This window comes from Peromyscus eremicus, chromosome 1 (genome assembly GCF_949786415.1).
Source record: "Peromyscus eremicus chromosome 1, PerEre_H2_v1, whole genome shotgun sequence".
Taxonomy (NCBI): domain Eukaryota; kingdom Metazoa; phylum Chordata; class Mammalia; order Rodentia; family Cricetidae; genus Peromyscus; species Peromyscus eremicus.
In genome coordinates, this window is record NC_081416.1 from 70,508,081 (window position 1) to 70,532,330 (window position 24,250).

The window sequence follows — 24,250 nt, forward strand, 5'->3', positions numbered from 1 at the left end:
TTGCTTGATTATCTATGCTGTACCCTATGACCTAGAAATAATCATAAAGTTATAGAATAAGAAAAAATTAATCTTCTTTATATAGTATTTGGGTTGGGCTAATTATGGTTTGAATACAAAATATCTCCCATAGGATCCTGTTTTTAAACAGTTGATTTCCAGCGGGCAGGAATGCTCGAGGAGGTTGTGGAACCTCGCTGGAGGAAGTGGTCACTGGGGATGGACCTTAAAGTTTCATAGCCTTCCCCACTTCCTGTCTAATTTCTGCTTCAGTTTCTTCTAAGATTTGAACAAGCAGCTGCTACCTGTTCCAGCCAGCACAGAAGAACTACCTTCAGCCACGTGTTCCCTACCACAATGAACTGTACCCCCTCAAACTGTGAGCCAAGCAAATCCTTTTCCTTATACATTGCTTTGCCAGGTAGTTGGCGCCACTGATGAGAAAAGTAACTAACACAACATAGTAGGTGATCAAAAATGATGGACCTCAGAGGGTGCCCAGGAGGCTCTGACTCTTCTGAGTCCAGCGTCTTCCCAGGTGTCTGTTGGGGTGCTTTCTAACAGCTTTCACAACAATGTCTTGTTATTTACAAATGGAATAGCTCATGCCCAAGCATGCTTCCTCAAAGGTCAAATTGAAAATGAAATCACAGAGTGGGGAGAAAGCTGGATTCCAAGGGGAACCCATGAACTAAGAATAAGACAGCAAAAGATGCCAAATCTACAGGGTAAAGGGATAAGAACAAACACGTTGAAGATTAAATATGAAATGGATAATTATGTAGTAATGAGATTGAGACAGTACAAAGGACAATGCCATTTAAATCACCACATCTCAACATAGTAATGAACAGGAAAAGCCCTCCAGCTTCGGAATTATAATCATAGTTGCCATAACAACTCAGTATCTTTCTCCCTGAGCATCCATCTCCAGATTGTATTTTTAGAAATGGGCTGTGCCTGAGTATGTATTTTTCTTTATATAGAAACTAATTTTTCAAATTACTGATCCTTCAAAAAAATTCTAAAAGAGTAACAGTCGCAGGGATAATTAGGGAAATGAGCAGGTGTGAAAGTCCATTATGAAAAAAAATGCTATAAACGTATTGATGTCTTGACAATATTTGTTTCAACAGAATGTTCCATGGAACTGCACAGCCTCTTTTTCCTTGTCAAGCAGCTTAACATAAATCTCCTCTGTGGGGCTCATAAATATTTGAACAATTATTAGCTGTGTAAGGTATCTAAGGATTATTTGACAAGTACAGATTTATGTTGTATAACAGAAATTGGCTTAACGGCATTCCGAGTCTCAGGGATGGATGAACAGACAAACATTGACTTACCTTACTTAACAGAAATATAGGAACAGATTCTTGAGCAAAGCAAAGAATGAGCCTGTGGCAAACTCAGAAAACAGGAGGGGTCCCAGCTGCCATTTGGGTCCCCCTATCTGTCTAGTAGCTGTCTCCCATACTGGAAAGCCTGGCTATCATCCAAGGGGAGCCCACATTTTATCAGGCTCTACTGATCCCCTGGAGAGATGCTCCCAGCCCTTTACTGGGGTCTCAGACTAAAGTTAAACACCATTAGGTTAAGAACAAAAGCAGTTTCAGAGGAAAACACTCTCTGGCTGATGCTATGAAAGACCTTTGTCAAGTTTAGTCAAGTGACAAGGATTTTCTGTCTCTCTTTGTTTCTGCAAAGGATGTAAACCCAGCAGATTATCATAATCATCAGTTTCTGAAGAGCCTATAAAAGCTGTGCCAGAACCTACAAAGAATACGCCTTACCATGGTCACCTGTTGGGGAGTGGAGAGGACTAACTTTAAGCATGGTGAGCTTGAGATCTCATTTAGATGGTTTGGACTTGTGTGAGGTCCTCCCTAGGGGAGTGACATTGGCCCTGGAGAGCAGGTGGAAGTAGATGTCAGTGAGGTGGAAACAGGGAGACTGAGTAAGCGGGTGTGTCAGGCATCTGGCATGGGTCTCTGAATGAGACACTAAGGGATGAATAGTAGGAGCAGAACTAAAGAATAATGCCAGGGCTGGCATGGAGCTCACTCAGTAGAGTGCTTGCCTGCATCTATGAAGCCCCAGGTTCACTCTCCAACACAGCCTAAAACTGGGTTTAGTGGTATGTGCTCATCGCCCCCACACTCCCAGCACTTGGAAGGTAGAGGCAAGAGGATCAGCAGTTCAAGGTCATGCTTGGAAATATGGTGAGTTGAAGACTAGCCTGGGATGCTCCAGAAGACCCTGAAAAAAAAATGTGCCATCCACGGGCTTTTCTGATAGTTATCACGGGGATGAAAGAGGAGAGAGATGATTGGTTGGAAAGACTCCATCAGGGCAGCCAAGAAGGCAGAGACCTTCCCTGCCTACAGGCAGGCACTGGAAGGCAGGAGGAGCCTCGGAAAGGAGAATAAGTTTAGCTTTGCTCTCCTCTCTGTATTTTGTGACCTTTGACTGAACGCCGCAGATTTCCGAGTGAGTGTTCCCAGGGAGAAAGGGAGTCAAGGAGCCATGCTGCTGGCGGTCACTGGGGAGAGCTGGCTCTGAGCATCAGCCTCCGTTCTGTTTGTCCTGCCGCTCTAATTATGCATCTCTCCAGGGAAGACAAACAAGCCAACATTAGCAATGAGAGCGGAGATGAGTAGGACTCCTTTCCTGATTCCAGGGATATGCAGAGATGCCGACATTCAGATGGGGACATTCTCTGGAATCTTCCTAGACATGGCAGTACAGGTGCATGCTCCATTGTTGACCTTGGAGTTACCAAAGGGAGATATAAAATGGTTTCAGAACTAACTTATGGGTTGGAGGCTACCAAGATTTACTATTTTCTAAATACTGGCTCAAGCAGGTTGTGCCTGGACCATTACCAGTTTGCCATATGTCTGAGGGTGACTCTGTTCCCGGCCATTCTGTAGGCTTCACGTGAAGGGTAGTGTTAAATTTCAGCTGTCAGAATCATGTGAAAAACACTCAAGCCTAGCGTTTAGGAGGCTTCATAGGTCTGCATGGGCCTGGTGTCTGTCTGCAGCTAGAACACCTGGCCTGGGTAATATGTATGGCCCTTCTGGCCAGGAACCTAAATGGATCTCTTGCTAGTCTTCATCTAGCTGGCTGGGACTTGAGGAGTGTGGCTTGCTAATGGAGTCTCTTTCTTCTGTGCTACACAAATCCCTAGGGGCTTGTTTTCTTGTCTGGAGTGGCTGGCTTTAGATAAAACAACACCTGTGAGTGAGCTCAGGGTACATATACAGAGAAGAGTGGATGGGGTCTAGCCCAACCCAACGCCTGCCTGGAATCATGGGAGAGGAGGCTGTCTCTTGTACTATGGAGAAGTCTTCTGGATCTTGGATCCTGAGTATCCTGGAGGCTTGAAAACTAGACTCAAGGCCTTATGGCCTTCGCCCATGAGTCCTGTGTCAGCTGCCATTTTCTCTTGCAATACCCTTCCACCTGGGAGTTCCTGACACTGCAATTCAAAGGCTGGCTGGGTGACCGGGATAGGAACAGTGAGGCAAAGAATGAGGACATTCAAGTGAGGCAAAGAATGATGGCTGACTTGGATGACATCTTGATGCTGGGGGCCTCCAGCTTCTGAGTCCCTCTCCTAGGCAAATGGGGAAGCCCTAGTCCAGTGCCCAGGTTCATTTCAGAGGCACCCTAGGGTCACATCCCAGGCCCTCAGGGACAAACGGACAGACTTGAGGGCTAGTTGTTCTTGTGGCTGGCAGGCACTGTGCCCCCCCCCCCCCCGGCATCTCTACTGAATCCTTAGAACCTGTGAGTTAGGTGAGCAGAGTAGACTGATGACAGTTGACCAGTCTTGGATCATCTCAGAGACTCATCTAATCCCATGAACTCTTAAAAGTGGAGACTATTTATGCTGGCTAGTCTTATGCCAACTTGACACAAGCTAGAGTTATCTGAAAGGAGGGAACCTCAATTGAGAAAAGGCCTCTGTAAGTTCTTGCTGTAAGGTGTTTTCTTAATTAGTGATTGATGAGGGAGGGCGCAGCTCTCCCTCATCAGTTGAGGGTGGTGCTGTCCCTGAGCTGGTGGTCCTGGGTTCTATAGGAAGGCAGACAGAGTAAGCCATGGAAAGCAAGCCAGTAAGCAGCACCCCCTCCATGGCCTCTGCATCAGCTCCTGCCGTCAGGATCTTTCCTGTTTGAGTTCCTGTCTTGACTTCCATCAATCATGGACAGTGCAGTGCAAGTGTAAGCTGAATAAAACCTTTCCTCCTCAACTTGCTTTTTGGTCATGGTGTTCTGTTGCAGCAATAGAAACTGGAGGTAGAAAAGATAGGAGTGATTTGAAGTTATAGCTTAGATTTGACCTGTGAATACTGACTCAGAGATGAAGCAGGCTGCAAAGAAAGACCCAGAGGCAGGCCCTGGCAGGCACACAAAGCAGGAGGCTGCCTGCAAAGCGGTCTCGGCTAAAAGCCAATGGATATATGGAAGCCATGAGTACTGCTGCTAGGACCTGTCTTCAGCCACACACTGAGTGGCTATGAAAGCCATTTCCCTTCCAAAACTCTAATGAGTCTCTCAGCTCCCACCACCTCACGCCTTGACTTCAGCCTGGTGCTGCTGCCTCAGACACTTAACCTATGAGTCAGTAAGTCTCTTGTTTTAAACCCGTCTCGATCACTTAGAGGAGTCATAGAATATTGCTGCAGACCCCGAGTCCCCAGCATCCCAGCCTGGAGAGAAGCTGGGGCCACTAGCTTCCACTCCACTAAGAGAAGACTGAGAAAAAAGAACTAAGGCATGTTGTCCAAAGGTGGGGGCACGTTATCAAAGAGAAGCGACACCGGGTTTCTCCAGACAGGCCTGATCTTTGAAAGAGCTGAATGCCCTTTTGTAACTTATGAAATAGTGATCTTTGGCTGGCCCCATTCTCTCCAACAGAAACACTCTGGAGGGGTACCCAGGCCCTTAGGCCCTGCTCTCAAGGAACTTCATCCAGGGAACCTGGGGTTCCTGCCTAGGCTGGGGGCAGCAAGACAGGTGGGAAGCCTGCTGGTTCTTCACCTCAGGATTTCAGGCCAGTCTTAGATATGCCCTGCAAAAAGAAGTAGTGGAAGGCAGCCCCGAAGTTCCCTCCCAAGATCAGCATGCCCCACATCTGAGAAGGGGTGCCCAGCAGGACAGAATGGGAAAGACAAGGAAGGCTGGTTACAGTCCTGGAATGAATGGTCGTCCAACACCTGCTGGGGAGGCCCCGGCAGGAAGGAGGGCGGGTCTGCCGGCGCCTCGCCTCTCCTGGGCGCGCCCCTGCCCGCCCAGCTCCGGCCCAGCCCCGCCCGTCTGGCCTGTCCCACCCGCCAGGGCCGGCCGCATCTGCACCCGCTGCAGCGCCCGCTCCCCTGTCCCGAGCCACAGCGGTCATCTTTAGCCCGGTCGCTCCCGGGATCCTGGACCCAGCCCAGAACGAGGGGCCGAGTGGGCATGGCCTGTCCAGGGGCCGCCTCCCGGGCGCTGGCCCTGGCACTTGTGGCGGTGGCCTTGGCTGGGGTCAGAGCACAGGGCGCAGCCTTCGAGGAGCCTGACTACTATGGCCAGGAGCTCTGGAGACGGGGTCGCTACTATGAGCATCCGGAGCGGGAGCCGGATCTCTTCTCGCCTCCACTGCATGAGGGCCTCGGGGTGGAGACGCAGGAGCAGCAGGAGCAGCACCAACAGGAGCCCAGGCCGCCCAAGAAGGCCGCCAAGCCCAAGAAGGTTCCTAAGAGGGAGAAGGTGGTTGCAGAGACGCCTCCACCAGGTAACTTTTTGCATCGGGCGGCCCGAGGGGGCGCCCGTGATCGCCGCATTCCAGGGGACACCTGGCTTCCCAGTACGTCTCCCTGAGTGATCCCAGCCAAAATCCTGTGGTGCTGGCTACTCACTAGAGACTGCATCTAAGCTAAGCCCAGCTTTCTCTCCCTGCCTCCTCAGGCAGAAACAGAATTGTGCACTTTGAGAAAACTGCCTGGGGAGCTGGCCCCGGTGTCCCAAGAGGTGTCTATTGCTTCTTCCTGCTCTGTTTAGATCTTCAATCTTCAGAGGCGTTTTCTTCAGAATGATTTCAATCAGTCGGCATGTGACTGGCTGGTGTTATTTGGCAGATGGTCTTGGCAAGGCTTGGTCAGTGACCTTTATTCAGGCAGTGCCCCTTCTCAGTTCCCTCTATACCCCTGTCAGGGGCCCCTTGAATCCACTATGCACAGGATGGCACAATCCCAGCTGGAGACTTTGGACCACTCTTGGTCTTTGTAGCAGCCAAGATTCTGCCTTCTTGGAAAGGGCAGACTACAGGAGCCCTGGAAAGTTCTGAGTGACTGGCAGCCTGGGGTGAGCGATTCATCCTTTGTGCCCATCTCCTTTTCCTTAAGAGATTTAATTAAAATCTGTCTTCACTTTCTTCTGGTCCAGCCATTATCACAAAACCTGTGAAGAGGACTTTCTCTGAATTGTTTCAGATCGTGATTGCTTGGTGTAGGAGTTATGTTCCTACTATTTCAGCCATGCGGAGCCAGCAGGACAGTGACCAAATTCTACGGCCTTGCAGGGTCTTTGCCTGAAAAGAGAGTCATGTGCTAGGTCACAGAGCTCTGAGCTCAGAAGTGGTTTTCATTTGGTTAACAGATATCAAAGTCATCAACCAGGGTGGCAAGGGAAGATGCAAACACTCTTGAGGGGCTGGTCCCATTTGAGTACCACCTTTGTATATGGCTGAATCCCTGCCATGTGCCATTGACAGTATAGGACCATAGGGGCTTCCCAAATTTTTTGGGGGGCCAGGTAACAGGGATTAAGATGTAGAAAGCTGCAGTGACTTGGCATCAAAGGGTGGGGATAAGACACTGACTTTGGTAGTGTCCACTGGTCTCGTTAAGTTGTCTTCGTGGCTGAGGAAAATAGTTACCCTTGTTATGTTACAGATGAGAAGCTTTAAGTTCAAACAGGGGAAGTAACTTATTTTGTCACTGTCCTGCTTGGGAGCATTGAAAGCCCACCTTGTCAGCCAGGTCTTAGGCTTGCTGTTTGGGGACCTAGAACTTGAGTACCACTTTTTGGCCTCCGCTGCTTCACCTGCAGATAGAAAGAACAGTGTCTGCCATCGCATTTTCCTGTGTCTGATGAAGCCAAAGCCTTTCACAGCATGCTGTAGTGTGCCCTAGGGACCGAGAACATAAGGCAACCTGGTCCCTCCTCCAAGGACCTCACCAAAATTGTGAGACTTTGGGGAAATAATCACAGGTGTGCTGAGAGTTGTATTGAACACGGAATGTCAGGAAAATAAGTAGAAGGATGAAGCCAGTGCTTCCCAGGGGGAGATGGCCAACTAGGCCTGATCAGTGAGCTGCCTCTGTTTGGGTACTCTCAGTCGTGACCAGTTACAGTCTTTCCTGAGAGCTCAGAAAGTCACAGCCCAGCCTCAGTAGTGTCCCCAGCTTATGTGTCTGGGGGCTCAGCTATTACAGCCCAGAAGTGGTTCTCCTTCCTTCTGGAGCATTGGTGGTTATCAGCCTTGGAATGGGGTCTCTGAAGGAGAAGTCAAGTATCATCTGGTTTGTACAAAAGGGTCATTTGCTTTTGGAAAGCCACCTTGCAGAGAAAGGTTGGCCGGGGACCAAAGAAAGTTAACTGTTCCTGGTGAGTAGTTAGCCACCCGAGTCCTGTCTGCAAATGCAAGACACATCCTGAAGCACCAGAATCAGGCTCAGAGGCCTTTGGGGAGCTGCTTCCTGGCTTATCGCTGTTTTAGCCATTTTCCTAACGAATCAGATGGGGTGTCTTAGAGCTTCCCCAGATAGGACAAGTGTGACATTCATCAAATAGTTTAAACTAATACCTCTCTTTCTCCCTCCACTCCCCCCCACCCAGTGTGGCATGCATGCTTGTGTGTGTGTGTGTGTTCAATAAAACTTTCAACTGTGGACTCCATGTAGAAGAGGAGAGATTAAATTAAAATGATCTTGATTGGGGGACTCAGAAGAATTTGTCCACTTCAGTTGCACAGAGAGATGATTCTATCTCACCTTAAGTGGTGGCGTGGTATACATGATGTTCACGGTGTCACAGAGGCACTGTTCTGTGTGGTGGGCTATTTTATGAACAGGTTGCCAATCTTAGGAATGTGCTTGAGAGGAGGGAACCTGGGGATCTTGTCTGAGGTGTTAGATGCAAACTTCTGGAATTTACTGCATGGCTATTGAATGCTGGGTTCCAGGACAGGGTAGGCACTGGGGTGGGAGCAGAGGGTAAGACTGAGAGATAGGTGAGAGCAGAGAACTGACTTGGGTATCACATTTGGAGACAGTGAAATGCTTTCCACTTAGCTCTTGGGAGCATAGAAGTAGGAGTTGATAAAGGAGAAACGGGAAAAGCGTGTGTGGTGGGCACTAATAGGGCATATGGGTGGATCCCTGAGGAGGCTGGTGCAAAGGCTATTTGGTTTGGCTTTGATCCTTGGCAACCAGAGAAATGCCCTGTGGATGCCATGTGCTGATATCTAGGGAGGTGGCTTGGAGAATGGAATCCTTTGGCCAACTGGGGGTAGCAGTGAGCATCCTCCTTGATGGTTGATTGTCAGCTTGACACACCTGAGAAGCAGGAACCTCAGTTGAATAATCACCTCCATCAGATTGCTCTGTGGGGACGTCTGTGGGGGACTTTCTTGATTGCTAATGGGTGTAGGAGGACCCGGCCCACTGTGGGTGGTATTTTCCTTAGGCAGGTGGTCCTGGGCTATGTAAGGACGGTAGCTAAGAAAGCCAGTAAACGGCCTTCCCCTGTGGTCTCTGCTTCAAGCTCCTGCCTTGAACTCTTTCCCTAGCTCTCCCTGATGATGAACTGTAGCCTGTAAGTTAAAAATCAATCCTTTCTTCCCCAAGGTGCTTTTGGTAATGGCAACAGAAGGCAAACCAGAAACACCTACTCTGAAAAGCTAAAACTTGAAATGCTTAAAAATCTGAGCCCTTTGAACACCAGTACACTCATGGTGATTATGCACCATGAAGCTTTGCTTTAACTCAAAGCTACCTCCAGGCTATGTGTGTGGTGTATATGACACATAGATTAATTCCATGGTTGGGGAAAACCGTGAAATCTGAAGTGCTTTCATTCCCAAGAACTTGAATCAGGGACGCTTAAGCAGTATTTCATTTTCAATGGAGAAGGGCCCCATTGTACTGAATGGAAGAGAACAATGAAAAGCGTTTACTGAAAGTTTGGTTTAGAATAATTATAGACTCATAGGAACTTACAGAAATATTATCATGAGGTCCCATGACCCACCCCTCAGTTCCATCAGTGGGAAATCTTAGGTAACTCTAGTGTAGGTTCCCCAACCCTGACACTTCCAGCACTTTGGACTGAGTATACATGTGCTGGGAGGCGGGGGTGGGGTGGGGGGTTGGGTCCTGTATGTTGTAGGATGTACACTTTTGACCCATGAACTACTACAGGAACTTCCTCTCAGCCCTCACAAACAGAAATGCCTCTAGACATTGCCAGCCATCTGCAGGGGGCTGAGAATTACCACTGGGTATCAAAACCATGATATAGAATGTTATACGTACTGTGAATTAGATTGTAATATTATATTTCAGAAGTTTCTCCATGCATTTGTATATGTATGTATATATGCATGTTTGTGTGTATATGAATTTCAGTAGTTTCTCCACGCATGCATGTGTATGTGCATGCATGCATACCTTTTTTTTTTTTTTTTTTTTTTTTTGGTTTTTTGAGACAGGGTTTCCCTGTGTAGCTTTGTGCCTTTTCTGGATCTCGCTCTGTAGACCAGGCTGGCCTCGAACTCACAGAGATCCGCCTGCCTCTGCCTCCCGAGTGCTGGGATTAAAGGCGTGTGCCACCCCTGCCCGGCATGCGTTCATGCTTATGTATGCGTATGCACATGTGTGCTTGCGTGTGTATGGGTCCACCAGGATATAGGACCATGGAATCCTTGTCTGAGGCCTTTCGTAAGCATCAGTTTATCCCAGAATCTTAGAACTAGGAAAATAAATGGTCACAATGCAAATTCCTGTCCACTGCAGGGTTCAGACAATGGCTGCCCAGCCTCTGCTCCACCCCTCCCCAGATGAGGTCTCCCCACTTCAAAGCCATCTACTCATTGGATGGGCAGTGCTGATTGCTAGAATATTCTTCTTCATCGACAACCTCCTTCTAACTCTATTTATTCAGCTGTTTCTGGTTGAATTCCACAGTTTCTGCAGTTGGAATGCTTTGTGGTCCCAGGAGTGAGCCTCAGGTCTCTAGTTTTCATTATCCAGCATGAAGAGTAAGATAACAGCTCCACGGGGGTCATGCCAGTGGATGTAGGGTGTGCTTATTTTGGGTTGCCTTTGAATTGTGGCCACGCTCCTTTTAGAGGATGAGATGTAGCCAGCTGATAGACCACAGTTGCATAATTCACCTGCCTTTTCCACCCACATGGCAGAAAGAAACAAACAAGGCTGGGAATAAGGGATTTGAATATTGTTTTCTCCCCTCCTTGGCTTAGGAGAGGACTCAAATATGGTGGCTTCCAATCTGATTTCCCACTGACTCCTTTGTCTGTACCATTTCCAGGCACCGGCTAGAATGTACCACTGTTTGGATCTGAACAAACCCACATGGATCCCCTAGTCCGGAGCTAGTCCCTCTGGGACGTGCTGAATGTGGAGGGAGCCATTTTTTGTTTGTAGGTCTATGTCCGGAATCATTCAGTTTGTGTTTAGTATGTGTTGTGTCCCGGCTATCAGGGGAAATAAAAAAGGTGGCGATTTGTGCCTATTTGCTGGTAAACAAAGCTCTTTCTGGGTGAGCTGTTGCTGGTTGGTGGAAAGGGCTTTCCTGCAAAGCTTGGCCTGGTCTCTTGTTGGGTCGGAGCAGCCGGGCCTTTGTTAGGAATGTCCTAACTTGGGCAAAACTTAAGTGTGAGGAGGAGGTATTTGTCAATATTTCAGTAGTGTTTTTAATAAACCCAGGGAGTGTCATTGGCATACTTAAAGAACAAGAAAGCCTTGATGGCTGCCTACTTGCTTTAGTACCAGACCTGAAGCATTTCATCCAAGTCACCTCCCTGCAAAGCTCCAAGGAAAAGGATGGATTGGGGGCGGGGGGGGGGGGGGCGGAGAAAGCATTGCTTTCTGAGGCACTGCTACCCTTTCCAGAACCCTTTCCAAAGCTAACTCACCGCTGGCCTGCTCCTCCTGCCTGTGCCCATGGCTCCGGAAATTAGGGTTTTGCCTGGATGAGAGACGGTGGAGACCCTACAGGGGTGGAGGAGGCCAGATTGCATGCTGTAGTTTTAAAACAGTTGTGGCATTTCCCCCATCTACCTCTTATGTCTGTGACTGCCAAGTCTCAAGGTGACCGTGCTTCATTCAGACTTGGGACAAAACCAGTTTTAGCTCCAGAGCCTGCATTTTGTGGTGAGGCCTCCTTTGCATGTCCCAAGGGGCTAGGAAGACAAGTGCTAACTTAGTGTCACCCAGCAGTGACAGGTTCTGTCCTCTGAGACCCTCTCAGGTCACTGTTCATGCAGCTGCCACTTGGATTGTGAAATCTTTGAGTTAGGTTTCTTTGACTGGCTGTGGGAAGGGTTAGTATCCCTCAGTGGCTGGCCTCCATCTCACTGGAGATGATGGGTGGCTAACATGGCAAAGAATACCTACCTTCATGTGTTAATCAGCTTCTGATGCCATAGATTTGGATATACTATATACGCCATGCAAAGCATGTGCAATGCTCCCTGGTAAGCCGGTTGAGGATTCAGAGAAAGCTAGGGACAGAACTGTGCTCCTTACGGGCACATGTGACTTTCCAAGCCTTGGTTCCTCCATGGAGGATTGTGTCAATAACACTCATACTCCCTGTTGAGGTGTGAGGTTAGATGGGTGTGGCCCCCTTGGTTCTGACAGGGGTGGGTGGGGCGGTTTTGTGTTACCTTTTCCCTGCTCCTGGAGCACCTGCCAGGTGGTGTCCTACAGACCCCGACAGACAATGCCCCTGGGTTGTTGGCATCCCTTTTCTCCTCGTAGCCCCTTTCCCTCAAGCTGCATGCAGTCATCTCCCAGGTACAGTCCTGCAGCACATGTCTGCTTACCTCAGCTTGTTCTTGGCAGAACCCAAACCCAGGCAGATAGGTGCTCCGGGTACCTGCAGAGCCTACAGAGGGCCCACACTCACCTCCATGCACCTGCCTGCCTGCTGCTAGTCCTGGGATATTTCCTTAGAGACAATGAACTTCCACTCCATATTCTGTTTCCTCTGACACTGACTATCCTCAGAATTGGAAAAGGGCACAGCAGGCTGTCCCCTCTTTGTCCCTTTCCTGCTCCTATCTGTATAGAGCAGGGACTTCTTTTTTTATTATATTTTTTGACACTGTAATATAATTACATAATTTCTCCTCTCTCTTTCCTCCCTCCAATCCCTCTCATGCACCCCCTTGCTTTCTCTCAACTTCATGGCCTTTTTCTTTAATTGTATATACACTATATATATGTATGTATAGATATATAGATATATATTCCTAAATGCGTAACTACAACCTGCTCAATTCCTACAATGTTACCTGTACGTACATGATCTCAGGGCTCACACTTGGTATTAGATAACCAGTTGGGATGCTCTTCACTGGGAAACCATTTCTCCTGCTCTCAGCATTCCCTAGTTGCCCATAGTACTGTGTCTAGGATTGAGTCCCCTTGAACTTTTTCCCTTTCATGTCAGAATATCCACTGCCATTGCCACTGTTCAGGAATTGTTTGGGCTACTCTGTTGCTAAGACTTCATGGAGACAGCCTGTCTCACATTTCTAGGAGACACAGTCCTGGGAGGTGTCCTGCTCCTCTGGCTCTTACACTGTTTCTCCCTCCTTTTTTGCAACGATCCATGAACCTTAGGTGCAGGAATTATGCAGTAGATGCATCAGTTGGGACAGGGCGCCACATGCTCTCTTGTCCTCTGCATTTTGATAGGTGGTGGTTTCCTGTAATAGTCTTTATCTGTTGCAAAGAGAAGTTTCCTTGGCGAGGGGTGAGGACTGCACTTATCTATGGGGATAAGAATAAATGTTTAGAATGTAGTTAGAGATTATGCTGGTTTAATAAAGAGCTGGATGTAGGTTCTCCTCCAAGATCCATGTCTTCACTGCCCTGAGTGGCTAGCTAGGTTTCCAGGACCAGGCATGAGTGAACTTTAAGTCTGATTAGAGAGTGGTTAGTTACTGCCAGAGCGTGTGTGCCACTGTCGCGCCCTTAGGGCTACCATGCCATGCTGGACTTCACTGCGGACCACAGGCATCACAGCTGGGGAGGACTTTCGTTTGCTTCCCTCCCTGGAAGCTTCATAATGCTGTCTGACACCACGAAAACCAGTCCTAAGGCAGGAAGGAGGCTTTCTGGTCAGATCCAGATCAGGTCTCAAGTTAAAATAATAATTAAAATAATCCCCTGGGGAAGCAGAGACAGGAGGCTCCCTGGGACTGTTGGCCAGGCAGCCCAGCCTGCTTGGCAAGCTCCAGGTGAGTGAGAGACGCTGTTTAAAATTGGAAAAAAAATGGCCGGTGCAGAACAACTGAGGCTGTCCTCTGATGTCAACATGCACGCATACAAAGCTGCTTGTGTACTCCCACACATGCACACACAAGTGGACACACACACACACACACACACACACACACACACACACACACACCCCTTTCCTAACACCTGCAGGAGGAGAGAGACTTTTGGGTTGCATTTCTGGGGAGCTACTGAGAGAACCTCATGTGGAACCCTCCTGCCATGGGTTCCTTACCATGAAACAGGCAAGAGCTGCCTGAGCCCTGGGTCAGCTCCCCCCTTCAGGGGGAGTGCAGAGCTCTGTGGCCTGGAATTTCCTGGGGAAGCAGAGACTGCAGGGAAGCAAAGGCTTTTCAGTTCGGGGTGTGTGTGGTGGTGGTGGGGCATTGCTACTGTAAGCTCCTTGTGCAGCAAGGGGAAAAACAGTTTTCTATTAAGCCAGAGGAATTATATTTATCGTGGTGCACCAGAATAGAACATGTGGCCAGCATTAGTGGTGCAGTGCGCTACTTTTAAGGAATTCTGCACTGTCACGCGGCCCAGATGGAGATGCTGATTGGATTCTGGCTCCTTCTCCGAACACCATTTCCCCTTCTCTTTCTTCTTTCATCTGTACAGACCATATGGTGCCTTCCTTGTTCTGGGGGAGGAAGGGTCTATGGCAGCAGCCTTGGTGCTGGCAGGGAGGGCCTTTTGGAGCTGGTCACTAGCACTGTTACCTCCTGGCTGTCAGTGACCTTGGGAAGTCCTCTTCCTCACTCTAGGTTCTTAGCCTGTGAGTTGAGACCTCTTTGGGGGGGGGGGTCACATATCACGTGTTTACATTATGATTCATAACGGTAGCAAAATCACAGTTATAAAGTAGCAATGCAATCATTTTGTGGTTGGGGAGCACAGCATGAGAAACTGTATTAAAGGTTTGCAGCTTTAGGAAGGTTGAGAATCATTGTTCTAGGCCTTTATGTTCTCCGCTGTAAAATGCCCTTCCTGTCCTCAGAGGCTTGAACCTTGCAGTGAACACGTCTTGTAAATTTTGGAGCCTGTTAGCTATTAGCAAATGGGATAGTGTTAGTGACATGTGGGCCTTGGGATAATGCTGGCCTGGTAGAGACAACAGCTGTTTTTTGCACCCTGAGTATCTCACAGGTATCATTTTATGCCCTCGCTCTAACTTCCTGTCTGTGTGGCAGGCTCTGCTACCTTCTTCTGTTGAGGAGGGGAAGAGGTAGAGAGGTCAGGCTGGTGCCCTTGGGGGTACCCTGGCTGTATCTGTCTCCCAAGTACCACCCTGGACTGTGGGTGGATCAAAACTCTTCTCCTCTCTGGAAGGCTGTACCCCTAACCCTGAGTTGGCTAGTTTTTGTACAGAGGCTTTCTCAAGTGGGGACCATTCTGTGTGCATTCCTGCCCTCAAAGCCCCAGGTGATGAGCTAAGCTGGACAGGCTTGCTTAGCTCCTTTTCTGACTGGATCCTGCTTCCCCTTCCTTTCCCTCAGAACTTCCTAGACAATGAAACCCCTGCATTAGGCTTTGCTTAGTGGCAACTTGACTCTAGACAGATGCTATCAGAGCCTCTCCAAGGAGGATTCGATTGAAGTGAGGAATCAGGAAAGGCAGTTTTTAAGATGATGCCAGAGCTGAGACTTGCAAGATGAGAAGGAGCCAATTAGCTTGAGAGTAGAGGGATGGGTGTACCCATGAGGGGGACAATTTATGCTTTGTTGTTAGGACAGGGGTAGGGGGACAAAGTGAGAAGAAACTTAAAGGTTAACAGGGTCACATCAGGCTCCCAGGTCACTCCCCAGTTAGTGAGCAACAGACTCACAGGTCCCCACAGGTCCACGGCCTTGGAGAGAGTTGGGTGTGCGAGCTCAGCGTGGGGAAACATGTTAGCTTTGATGTCCAAGTCCAGCTTTGGCCTCCAGTTCCAGCTATTACTCCTAGTGCTTCAGGGAGCCTCAGCAGCATTTTGTAGGCTTACAATACTTAACAGCATGCAGTTGTGCATGGGTCTCATGAGGGGTGATTATCTCCATATGTACTGAGCAGCCTCTTCTTTAGCCACAGACCCCTTAGAGTCCAAGGCCCTGGGGCTGGAGAGCTAAGCTGGGGTCGACTGTCTGCAGGAGAGGACCATAAGTTCTCACATTCAGAGGCTTGTCTGATACACGGTGTAACAATATCATTCTCTCTTTTTCTTTCTAGGTAAAAATAGCAACAGAAAAGATAGAAGAAGCAAGAGTCTTGAGAAAGCTGTCCGAGATGATCACGGTGTCCCTGTGGCCCATGAGTATGTCAGAGAGAGTAAGTGAAGCTCTTGGAGGGTCACTGCCCCATTTCTGTCACCTGCCCATGGTGGGTGCAGGCAGCTGGCATGGCTGTCTGGTCATATGCATCCTGTAGAGGTATTGTCTGGACCTGTGTCTATTCTTAGCTATTGTGCAGGAGTGCAGACATCTCAGCAGCTCAAAGTTCTCTCGGGACATTGATGCCCCACGGAGGTTTTCCCCATTGAATTGCTCAAGTCATTTCTAAGTTTTCTGTCCCCTCCCTTAGACTCTCTCACTTGGAAGTCCATATCATTGTGATCTCTTAGCTGCCCATAGCCTTGGTTGTGTATTTCTTGTCTCTCAACTCAGCACAGGATCTCTGGTGGCATCGATAAAGCTTTCTATTCCCAGAATCTGTAATACTAGACCTGCCATCTTGCAGCCATGTGTAATTACTTACCCTAGTATGTTCAGTGGTAGGTGGTAGGGGTAATGGCTTCATTGCTAGAGTGCTTGCCTCTCATGCATGAAGCCTGGGGCTTCATCCCAGCACTGCACACACCAGATGTGCAGCTGGAAGATCAGCACTGTAAGACTAGCACTGTGAGACCAGCACTGTAAGACCAGCACTGTAAGACCAGCACTGTAAGATCAGCACTGTAAGACCAGCACTGTAAGACCAGCACTGTAAGACCAGCACTGTAAGACCAGCACTGTAATATCAGCACTGTGAGACCAGCACTGTGAGACCAGCACTGTAAGACCAGCAATGTAAGATCAGCACTGTAAGATCAGTACTGTGAGACCAGCACTGTGAGACCAGCACTGTAAGACCAGCACTGTAAGATCAGCACTGCAAGACCAGCAATGTAAGATCAGCACTGTAAGATCAGTACTGTAAGACCAGCACTGTAAGACCAGCACTGTAAGACCAGCACTGTAAGATCAGCACTGTAAGACCAGCACTGTAAGACCAGCAATGTAAGATCAGTACTGTAAGACCAGCACTGTAAGACCAGCACTGTAAGATCAGCACTGTAAGATCAGTACTGTAAGATCAGCACTGTAAGATCAGTACTGTAAGATCAGCACTGTAAGATCAGCACTGTAAGACCAGCACTGTAAGATCAGCACTGTAAGACCAGCACTGTAAGATCAGCACTGTAAGATCAGTACTGTAAGATCAGCACTGTAAGACCAGCACTGTAAGACCAGCACTGTAAGACCAGCACTGTGAGACCAGCACTGTAAGACCAGCACTGTAAGATCAGCACTGTAAGATCAGTACTGTAAGATCAGCACTGTAAGATCAGCACTGTAAGACCAGCACTGTAAGATCAGCACTGTGAGACCAGCACTGTAAGACCAGCACTGTAAGATCAGCACTGTAAGACCAGTACTGTAAGATCAGCACTGTAAGACCAGCATTGTGAGACCAGCACTGTGAGACCAGCACTGTGAGACCAGCACTGTAAAACCAGCACTGTAAGACCAGCACTAGGGAAACAGAGGCAGGATGATGGGGAATTTAAGGTCACCCTCAGCAACACAGAAAGTTGTAGGACAGCCTGGGATATATGAGATACTGTCTCAAAAAAAAGCAAAACCAAACCCCAAAATTATAGAAAAAGAATGTTTAATGTTATTATTTCTAGACTCATGGAGGAACACTGACCCATTGGCTGTAGCTATAAATATTCTTAACTATTTGTCACTATCATTGTACTAAACTTCAACATTCAGGATAATTTTCTGCTAATATTAGTAATAGTGACAATTTATTAAATGTATATGTAGTTGCCAGATATTTTGCTCAGTATCTGATCTTCCAGGCACCCTGCTAATCACTATGGGTATCACTACCATCCTCCTCCTCCTCCTCTTCTTCCTCTTCCTCCACACTCTGTAGATTAAGGGAGGGTCCTTTGGTCAGGGTTGTATAGCAAAACAGAGCTTAAAATGAAAGATTCCAAGGTTGTTGTCTTTTTGCTTAGTAATGACAGCAGACAAAAAAAAATCAGCTCAACATTTTACAGATTTGCATAGGACTCACTCTCAGCTGCCACATCAGCTCAAGAGCTATGTCACAGAGGTGACTGTCACCAGGGGAGTTACACATTCCCTTAGGTACAATGTCAGGGTTTGAGGCTGTGTTTCTAACTAACAACCTGCCATCAAAGATATCACTGCTCTGAGTAGAGTGTGCTCTAAGATGAAGAGAAATCAATTCTTATGAGCTTCTGCAGTCATTTAGGGACCTAAATGTCTATTCCATCTGAAGGTGAACACTGAGGTGCCCACTGGAAGGACCTTGTCCCTTGGAAGGATGTGTTGAGTGTACAGTATGTAGCTAGGGCTGTTTTTCCTGGGCTCATCCTGAGGCTCAGGTCCCTTAGCATCTGTGATGGTTAGCTTTAATCATCAACTTGACCTAACATTACCTGGGAATAAAGCCCAAATGAGGAATTGTCTGCTTTGGGTTGGCCTGTGGATCTGTCTGTGGGGAGTTGTTTTAATTAAGTAATTGATTTGAGAAGACACAGCCCACTATGGGAGGCATCATTTCCTAGGCAGTGGGTTCTGAACTGTGTAAGAATGGAGAAATTGAAGTAAGCATGAGTAAATGTGGATGTGTTCATTTCTCTCTGCACTTGACTGTGGATGTGATGTGATTTATTGTTTTAAGTTTCTGCCACCGTGACTTCCCGAGTGATGGACTGTCACTTAGAATAGTGAGCTGAGATAGACCCCTGTCTCCTCTAAGTTGTCTTTTGTTAGGGTATTTTGTCTAGGGCAGTTGTAGCTTCCTCTCCAGTGCTGGGTCCCTCCCCCTGCTGGTGGGACGGTGGTGGCAATTGCTCTTTGCTCACATATACCACCAGGCTGAGGTCGCTTTGGGGTGCTAGCCTCAGGAGCACTTTGGAGTTTTTCTGCCAACCAATCTGGACTTGAGGGTTCTTCAGTATCTGGTGAATTCTTGAGTGCTTTCAAACACATTTTCAAACATATTTTGTCCAGATTTTCTCTCAGCAGCTTCAGCAGAAGGCTTGGGTTGGATTATCTTATTTCTTCTTTCCCAGAATTAGAAATTACCAAAATCGTGGAAGGCATTTCAGGAAGATTTTGGAGGCCTGTTTACACACACACACACACACACACACACACACACACACACATACACCACACACATCACACCACATACACATGCCACACACACCACATACCTCACACACACACACACACACACACACACACACACACACACACACACTCTCACACACTATACACATGGCATTTCCTCTTTTCTGTCACAGATGTCCTCTCTAACTAGATTATTTTTCTGAGTTGACCTCATGGATGGTGTCACTTACCTCAAAGGCAGCCATCACACCTCCAGTTCACTGTGCTGTGGGGATGGTCTGTATGTCAAGTGTGTTGCTGATTGGTCAGTAAATAAATCACTGATTGGCCATTGGCTAGGCAGGAAGTATAGGCGGGACAAGGAAAAGAATTCTGGGAGTGGAAGGCTGAGTCAGGGAGACACTGCCAGCCGCCATCAGGACAAGGAAGATGTAAGGTACCAGTAAGCCATGAGCCATGTGGCAAAGTAAAGATTAATAGAAATGGGCAAAATATAAGAGTAAGAGCTACAAATGGCGTCCAACGTGGTGGCAAGAGTTTCCACCTAAAAACTTAGAAAAAAGATTCTAAAACGGACCTAAAAACAGCTTCCTAATTGTCTCTCTCAAATAAGCGGCAGCTGCCGGTTTGAGCTACTGGTGGGTTCCTAGCGTGCGCGACCTGCAGTATGGTGGGAATGAGGCCTCTGCAAGTAGCACATTAAACTGTGTGGTGGATTTAGCCTTTGCTAGTACAAAACAAAAAAAAGAGGTTTCTGGGCTACACGCTACTTTGGTAAAAGTGTAGACCCACTATTTCTGAGAGTTATGGCTCCCAGAGCTGGCAGAAAGCGGACCGCCGCCATGTTGGGAAGCTGAAGTGGGCGGAACCAGCAGCCACAGCGCCAGTGCCGTTTCAGGCTTAGAAGGCTACAGTTTAAAGCAATAGGCTCAAGCTAATATAAAAAAATAAGCCACGTAAAGATGGCTACCACACAGAGAATCTGGATTATGTTCTCTTTGATATTCGTAACTGCAGAAAAACATTTGATTGTAAAAGCTGTTGAGTTATGCCAAAATGTATATTTTAAAGGTACCTTGACTTCAAAATTTGGATATAAGGATATGTTGCTTTGGAAAAGAGTCTCTGCTTTTGTTTCCACAGAAAGCCAGAGACTATGGATTTGTTCCAGATTAAGATACATCAGGTTTGACCAGCCAAGACCCCCTGAAAGGTCTCCAATGACACCATGGCCCAGATGACTCAACATCCAGAATGGTTTCAAGGCAACTGGCTCAGACGATACAGCCTCATGGACTACTCCATGATCCTAAAATTTTCTTTGTGTCCCCATAAGATACAGCGCCCCCCTCCAGCAGGAAGTAGTAAGAGAAGCTACGCCCAAATTCCCAAATATACCAAGCTGGCTTTAGAGATGGAATTGGCTCACTCCCCCTCTAAACCCAGACATATTGCTCAAAAAAAAAATGGTTAAGAGATTCTTGTGTCCCAAATCAGAAGAGCCCTCTGGTGTGAGACAGAGAAAAACCAATATTTTTATTTAAAGCAGGTTGATTATAAATACAATCTCTTTCTAAAGAAAAAAAGGAGATAGTTTAGATATGATAGGATGAAAGAGTAGATTAATGAACCTACTTTTAAAGAGTAACAACTTGTTTAAAATGTTTTACATCGCTATAGATTTTAGTTTATTGATACAAGTTTAAACTTAGTTTTGTTATACTGTATATATATTTCTATTCTTGTTTGAGGTATTATGTTTATGTAACTCATTTAAAATTATAATGGATAATTAAAAAATAGATTAATAATTAGTCATCTATGATAATCATATTTGTAGCCATGTTAGTTAAGTCTTCTAGGTATACATAGTTATATTTCAGATAGATAGGTAGTCTTCAAACACTTCAAAGACCTACAGAATATGGCATTTAAAATGTTTTAAAAATTTAGACTTTCTGGACAGTGAGACATGTCTGCTCCTGACAGCACCGATTTACTTCAGAGAGGAGGATGGGCATCGAAGACACTCCATAGGGAGTTTATCTTCACCTTGACAAAAATAGCCATTTGGGCAAGAAACTGTTCTTGCCTGGACTGCCTGATCAACTGGACATGCAGGACCCATACAAAGGTGACCACTGAACTTTGCTTGACAAAATGGTCCTTCAGGTTCCTGCTTTGCAGAGAAAACTGCCAGACATTCTACAGGACACAGAGAAAAGTGAATAAGAGACTCTAGGCCTGTGGGCTGAAGACAGATGCCCCAACTTTACAAGAGAACTTTGAATGACTGTCCAGGCTGCCAGCTGTCTCTGTCTACCCTACAAGACTCCTAAAAGTTGCTTATATCCTTCTCCATTTCTCAGGTAGTAGTATATCCTTCTGAGGTCTTTGATGTGGTTAAAGACTAGATACTTACAATTTTCCTTAGTTATAATAAAAGATAAGTTAGATATAAAACCTTAAACTTACAAATATAAGATAGATAGGATCTCTTCTTTAATATTGTAACTGTAATTCTTGCTTGATAATTGTTTTGTTATATGTAATTTTACTATGTTAAAGTTAAAACGTTCCTTTTTAAGAAAAGAAAAGGGGAAGTGCTGTGGGGATGGTCTGTATGTCAAGTGTGTTGCTGATTGGTCAGTAAATAAATCACTGATTGGCCATTGGCTAGGCAGGAAGTATAGGCGGGACAAGGAAAAGAATTCTGGGAGTGGAAGGCTGAGTCAGGGAGACACTGCCAGCCGCCATCAGGACAAGGAAGATGTAAGGTACCAGTAAGCCATGAGCCATGTGGCAAAGTAAAGATTAATAGAAATGGGCAAAATATAAGAGTAAGAGCTACATCACTGAGTATCTTAGCTACTGTATTAGCCTGTGGAATTATTCTGTTTTTCAAGGAGGGATTGATGAGAATCTGAGAGGAAAAGAATAATGACTTCCTGTTGCTCCGCTGAGGGAAGGATAGAGACTGGGTGGTGACTAGATGGTTCACACTGAAGGCAGGTGACAGAGCCTTTAAAAGAGTCTGAAGTCAATGCGGGCAGATGGAAGTCACCCTCGAAGAACTTTCCCAAGAGCAGATGTGTGCTTAGCTGTTATGAGACTAAAGCGCTGTAACAGTTGGGTCAGCTCTCCCAGGACATGATCCGCTACTCGGCTGGTTGAGTTCTTGTCACATCCGCATCTCATTTGTGCCCACACCTTTTGCTCTGTGACTTTCCAGTCCCTTCCCCAAAGTTGAAAGCTAGTTGACTTCGGGTTGATCTATGTATCATGTCAGGCTGATAGAATGAAGAGACGTGTCTGTGTGCTGGTCCTGAGCAGAGGATGTAAAAGCCTTTGTCTGTTACCAAATGTCTGCACCTCGGCCACCCGCCCATGTGCTGAGTGGTCACCACTGTTCTTGTTTGTTGTTGGAATAGTGTACCTTCCCATTTCTGTCCCAGTGTTTTCTGAGAATTTATGATGAGAATCCTTGTGGAGAGTTGACTGGAAGGAGATTTAGACATCTGCCTACTCCAGAAAGCTACGAGAGAATGTATCACCAAGTATCTAGTTTTCTAGCTGGACTAAAGCTGGCGGCACACAGTAAGGGAGGGGTGAATGCACCCCACGTGGAAGCTATTTTCTCCTTCTGTAGTCATCTGATTCCCACGTGGTAGATGTTCTTCCACATCTGGTGTTAGGTTCAAGTAGGTTTCCTTTCTTGAGTCTTGGGCTTCTAGGGCAGGCTTGGGAGTGGTTACAGAATTTTCAACCAGAATTCCCTGAAGTCTAAGACACTTCCGAGCAATGGATAGTTTTGTGGGTTACATCAAGTCATTCTAAGGAAGTTTTATCTTTTAAAATCTCCTTTAAGAAAAAGTTTTTTGTTTTTGTTTTTAATTTCAAATAACTGTAGATTCCTAAGAAGTTGCAAACAAACAAACAAAAAATTGAGAGAAGGGTCTGACTTACCTTTCATTCTCCCTGTACCCAGTGCTGATGTTTTTACATGACTGTAGTGAAGTAATAGAGTCAAGAAACTGACTTGGACAAGGACAGACCATATTCAGATTCTGCCAGCTGTGTGTGTGTGTGTGTGTGTGTGTGTGTGTGTGTGTGTGTGTGTGTGTATGTGTTTGTGTATGTGTGTGTGTGTGTGTGTGCAGGACTGTGCAGCTATATTATGTGTGGTTTCTTGAAACACTCCTGTCCCATCAGAGGTTCTTTGTGCTATTCTTTAGAGAAACTCCCCTGCCCATGTTCAAGCCCTAGTTCCTGGTAATGTAGCTCTGTTCTCCATGAGGTTGTAGTTGTAAGACAACGAGATACACGAAATCTTATGCTATGTTACCTTGGAGACTGACTTTTTTATGTTCGGCATAGATCTCTTTTATTCCTTCTGAATTGGATCTGGTTTGGTGTTTTTATGATGTAGTAGTTAGGCAAAGCTAAGCCCATTAAAATATTATTGAAGGCTAACGTGTGGAGAGAAATCTATGGGAATGTAAGGATATAACTCATTGGCGTGTGTAATCCCCACACATTGATTTGTGTTGTCATGGACACCACGCAGTGTGAAAATGCATCATTGCCACTGCTCTTTACAAGAAGAAGATTGTGCTAGAACCTCTGATGTCAGCTCTGGCCCCCAGCCAGTCAATCTCCTTGCCTCTCCTTAAACACTGCTGTGATCAGAGGTGACAGGCACGGTTTTGAACTTGGTAATATTGGTGGACGGGTGCCGTACACTCTGATTTCCTTCTCTGGTTATCATATTTGTGAGGCTCATTCATGCTGCTACAAACACTGTGGCTTGTTTATCTTCATGGGTCTGTAGTATTCCACAGCAGGACTGTATACCGTGGCCTGTGTACTCATCCTCCCATTGACAGGTATTGATGTGGATTTGACCTTTTGGCGATTACAGAGTGCATTTGGGATCATTTTTTTTTTTTTTTTTTGTGATTCTTTTGGTGTGTACCTCCGGTAGAGCTGCTCGATCATAGGGAGTGGGTATCTTGGATAAGGACTGGTAGGAGGGGCCTGAGGACATGGCTCAGTTGGTAAAGTGCTTGTTGCACAAGCATGAGGACCTGAGTTTGGATGTCCATGTTGGAAAGAAAAGTGCTGGGCATAGAGACACACACCTATAACCCCAGCACAGGGGAGGAGATGGCAGGAGGATCTTTGACGCACTGGCCAGCCAGTCTAGCCAAATTGATGACCCACAGGTTAAATGAGAGACTTTCTAAAGACAAAATAA

At 46.7% G+C, this 24,250-nt stretch overlaps 1 protein-coding gene across 1 annotated transcript in view; it reads left to right on the top strand.

Annotated features, from left to right (window-relative positions):
• The first annotated feature begins 5,349 nt into the window (after window positions 1-5,349).
• The window catches only part of Cpxm2 (carboxypeptidase X, M14 family member 2), a 127,839-nt gene continuing 108,938 nt past the window's right edge, over window positions 5,350-24,250 (top strand). Inside the window, 2 exon segments of the mRNA XM_059250552.1 lie at window positions 5,350-5,784; window positions 15,788-15,886. Of these exon segments, the coding sequence (XP_059106535.1) occupies window positions 5,469-5,784; window positions 15,788-15,886 (415 nt within the window). The 5' untranslated portion in view covers window positions 5,350-5,468.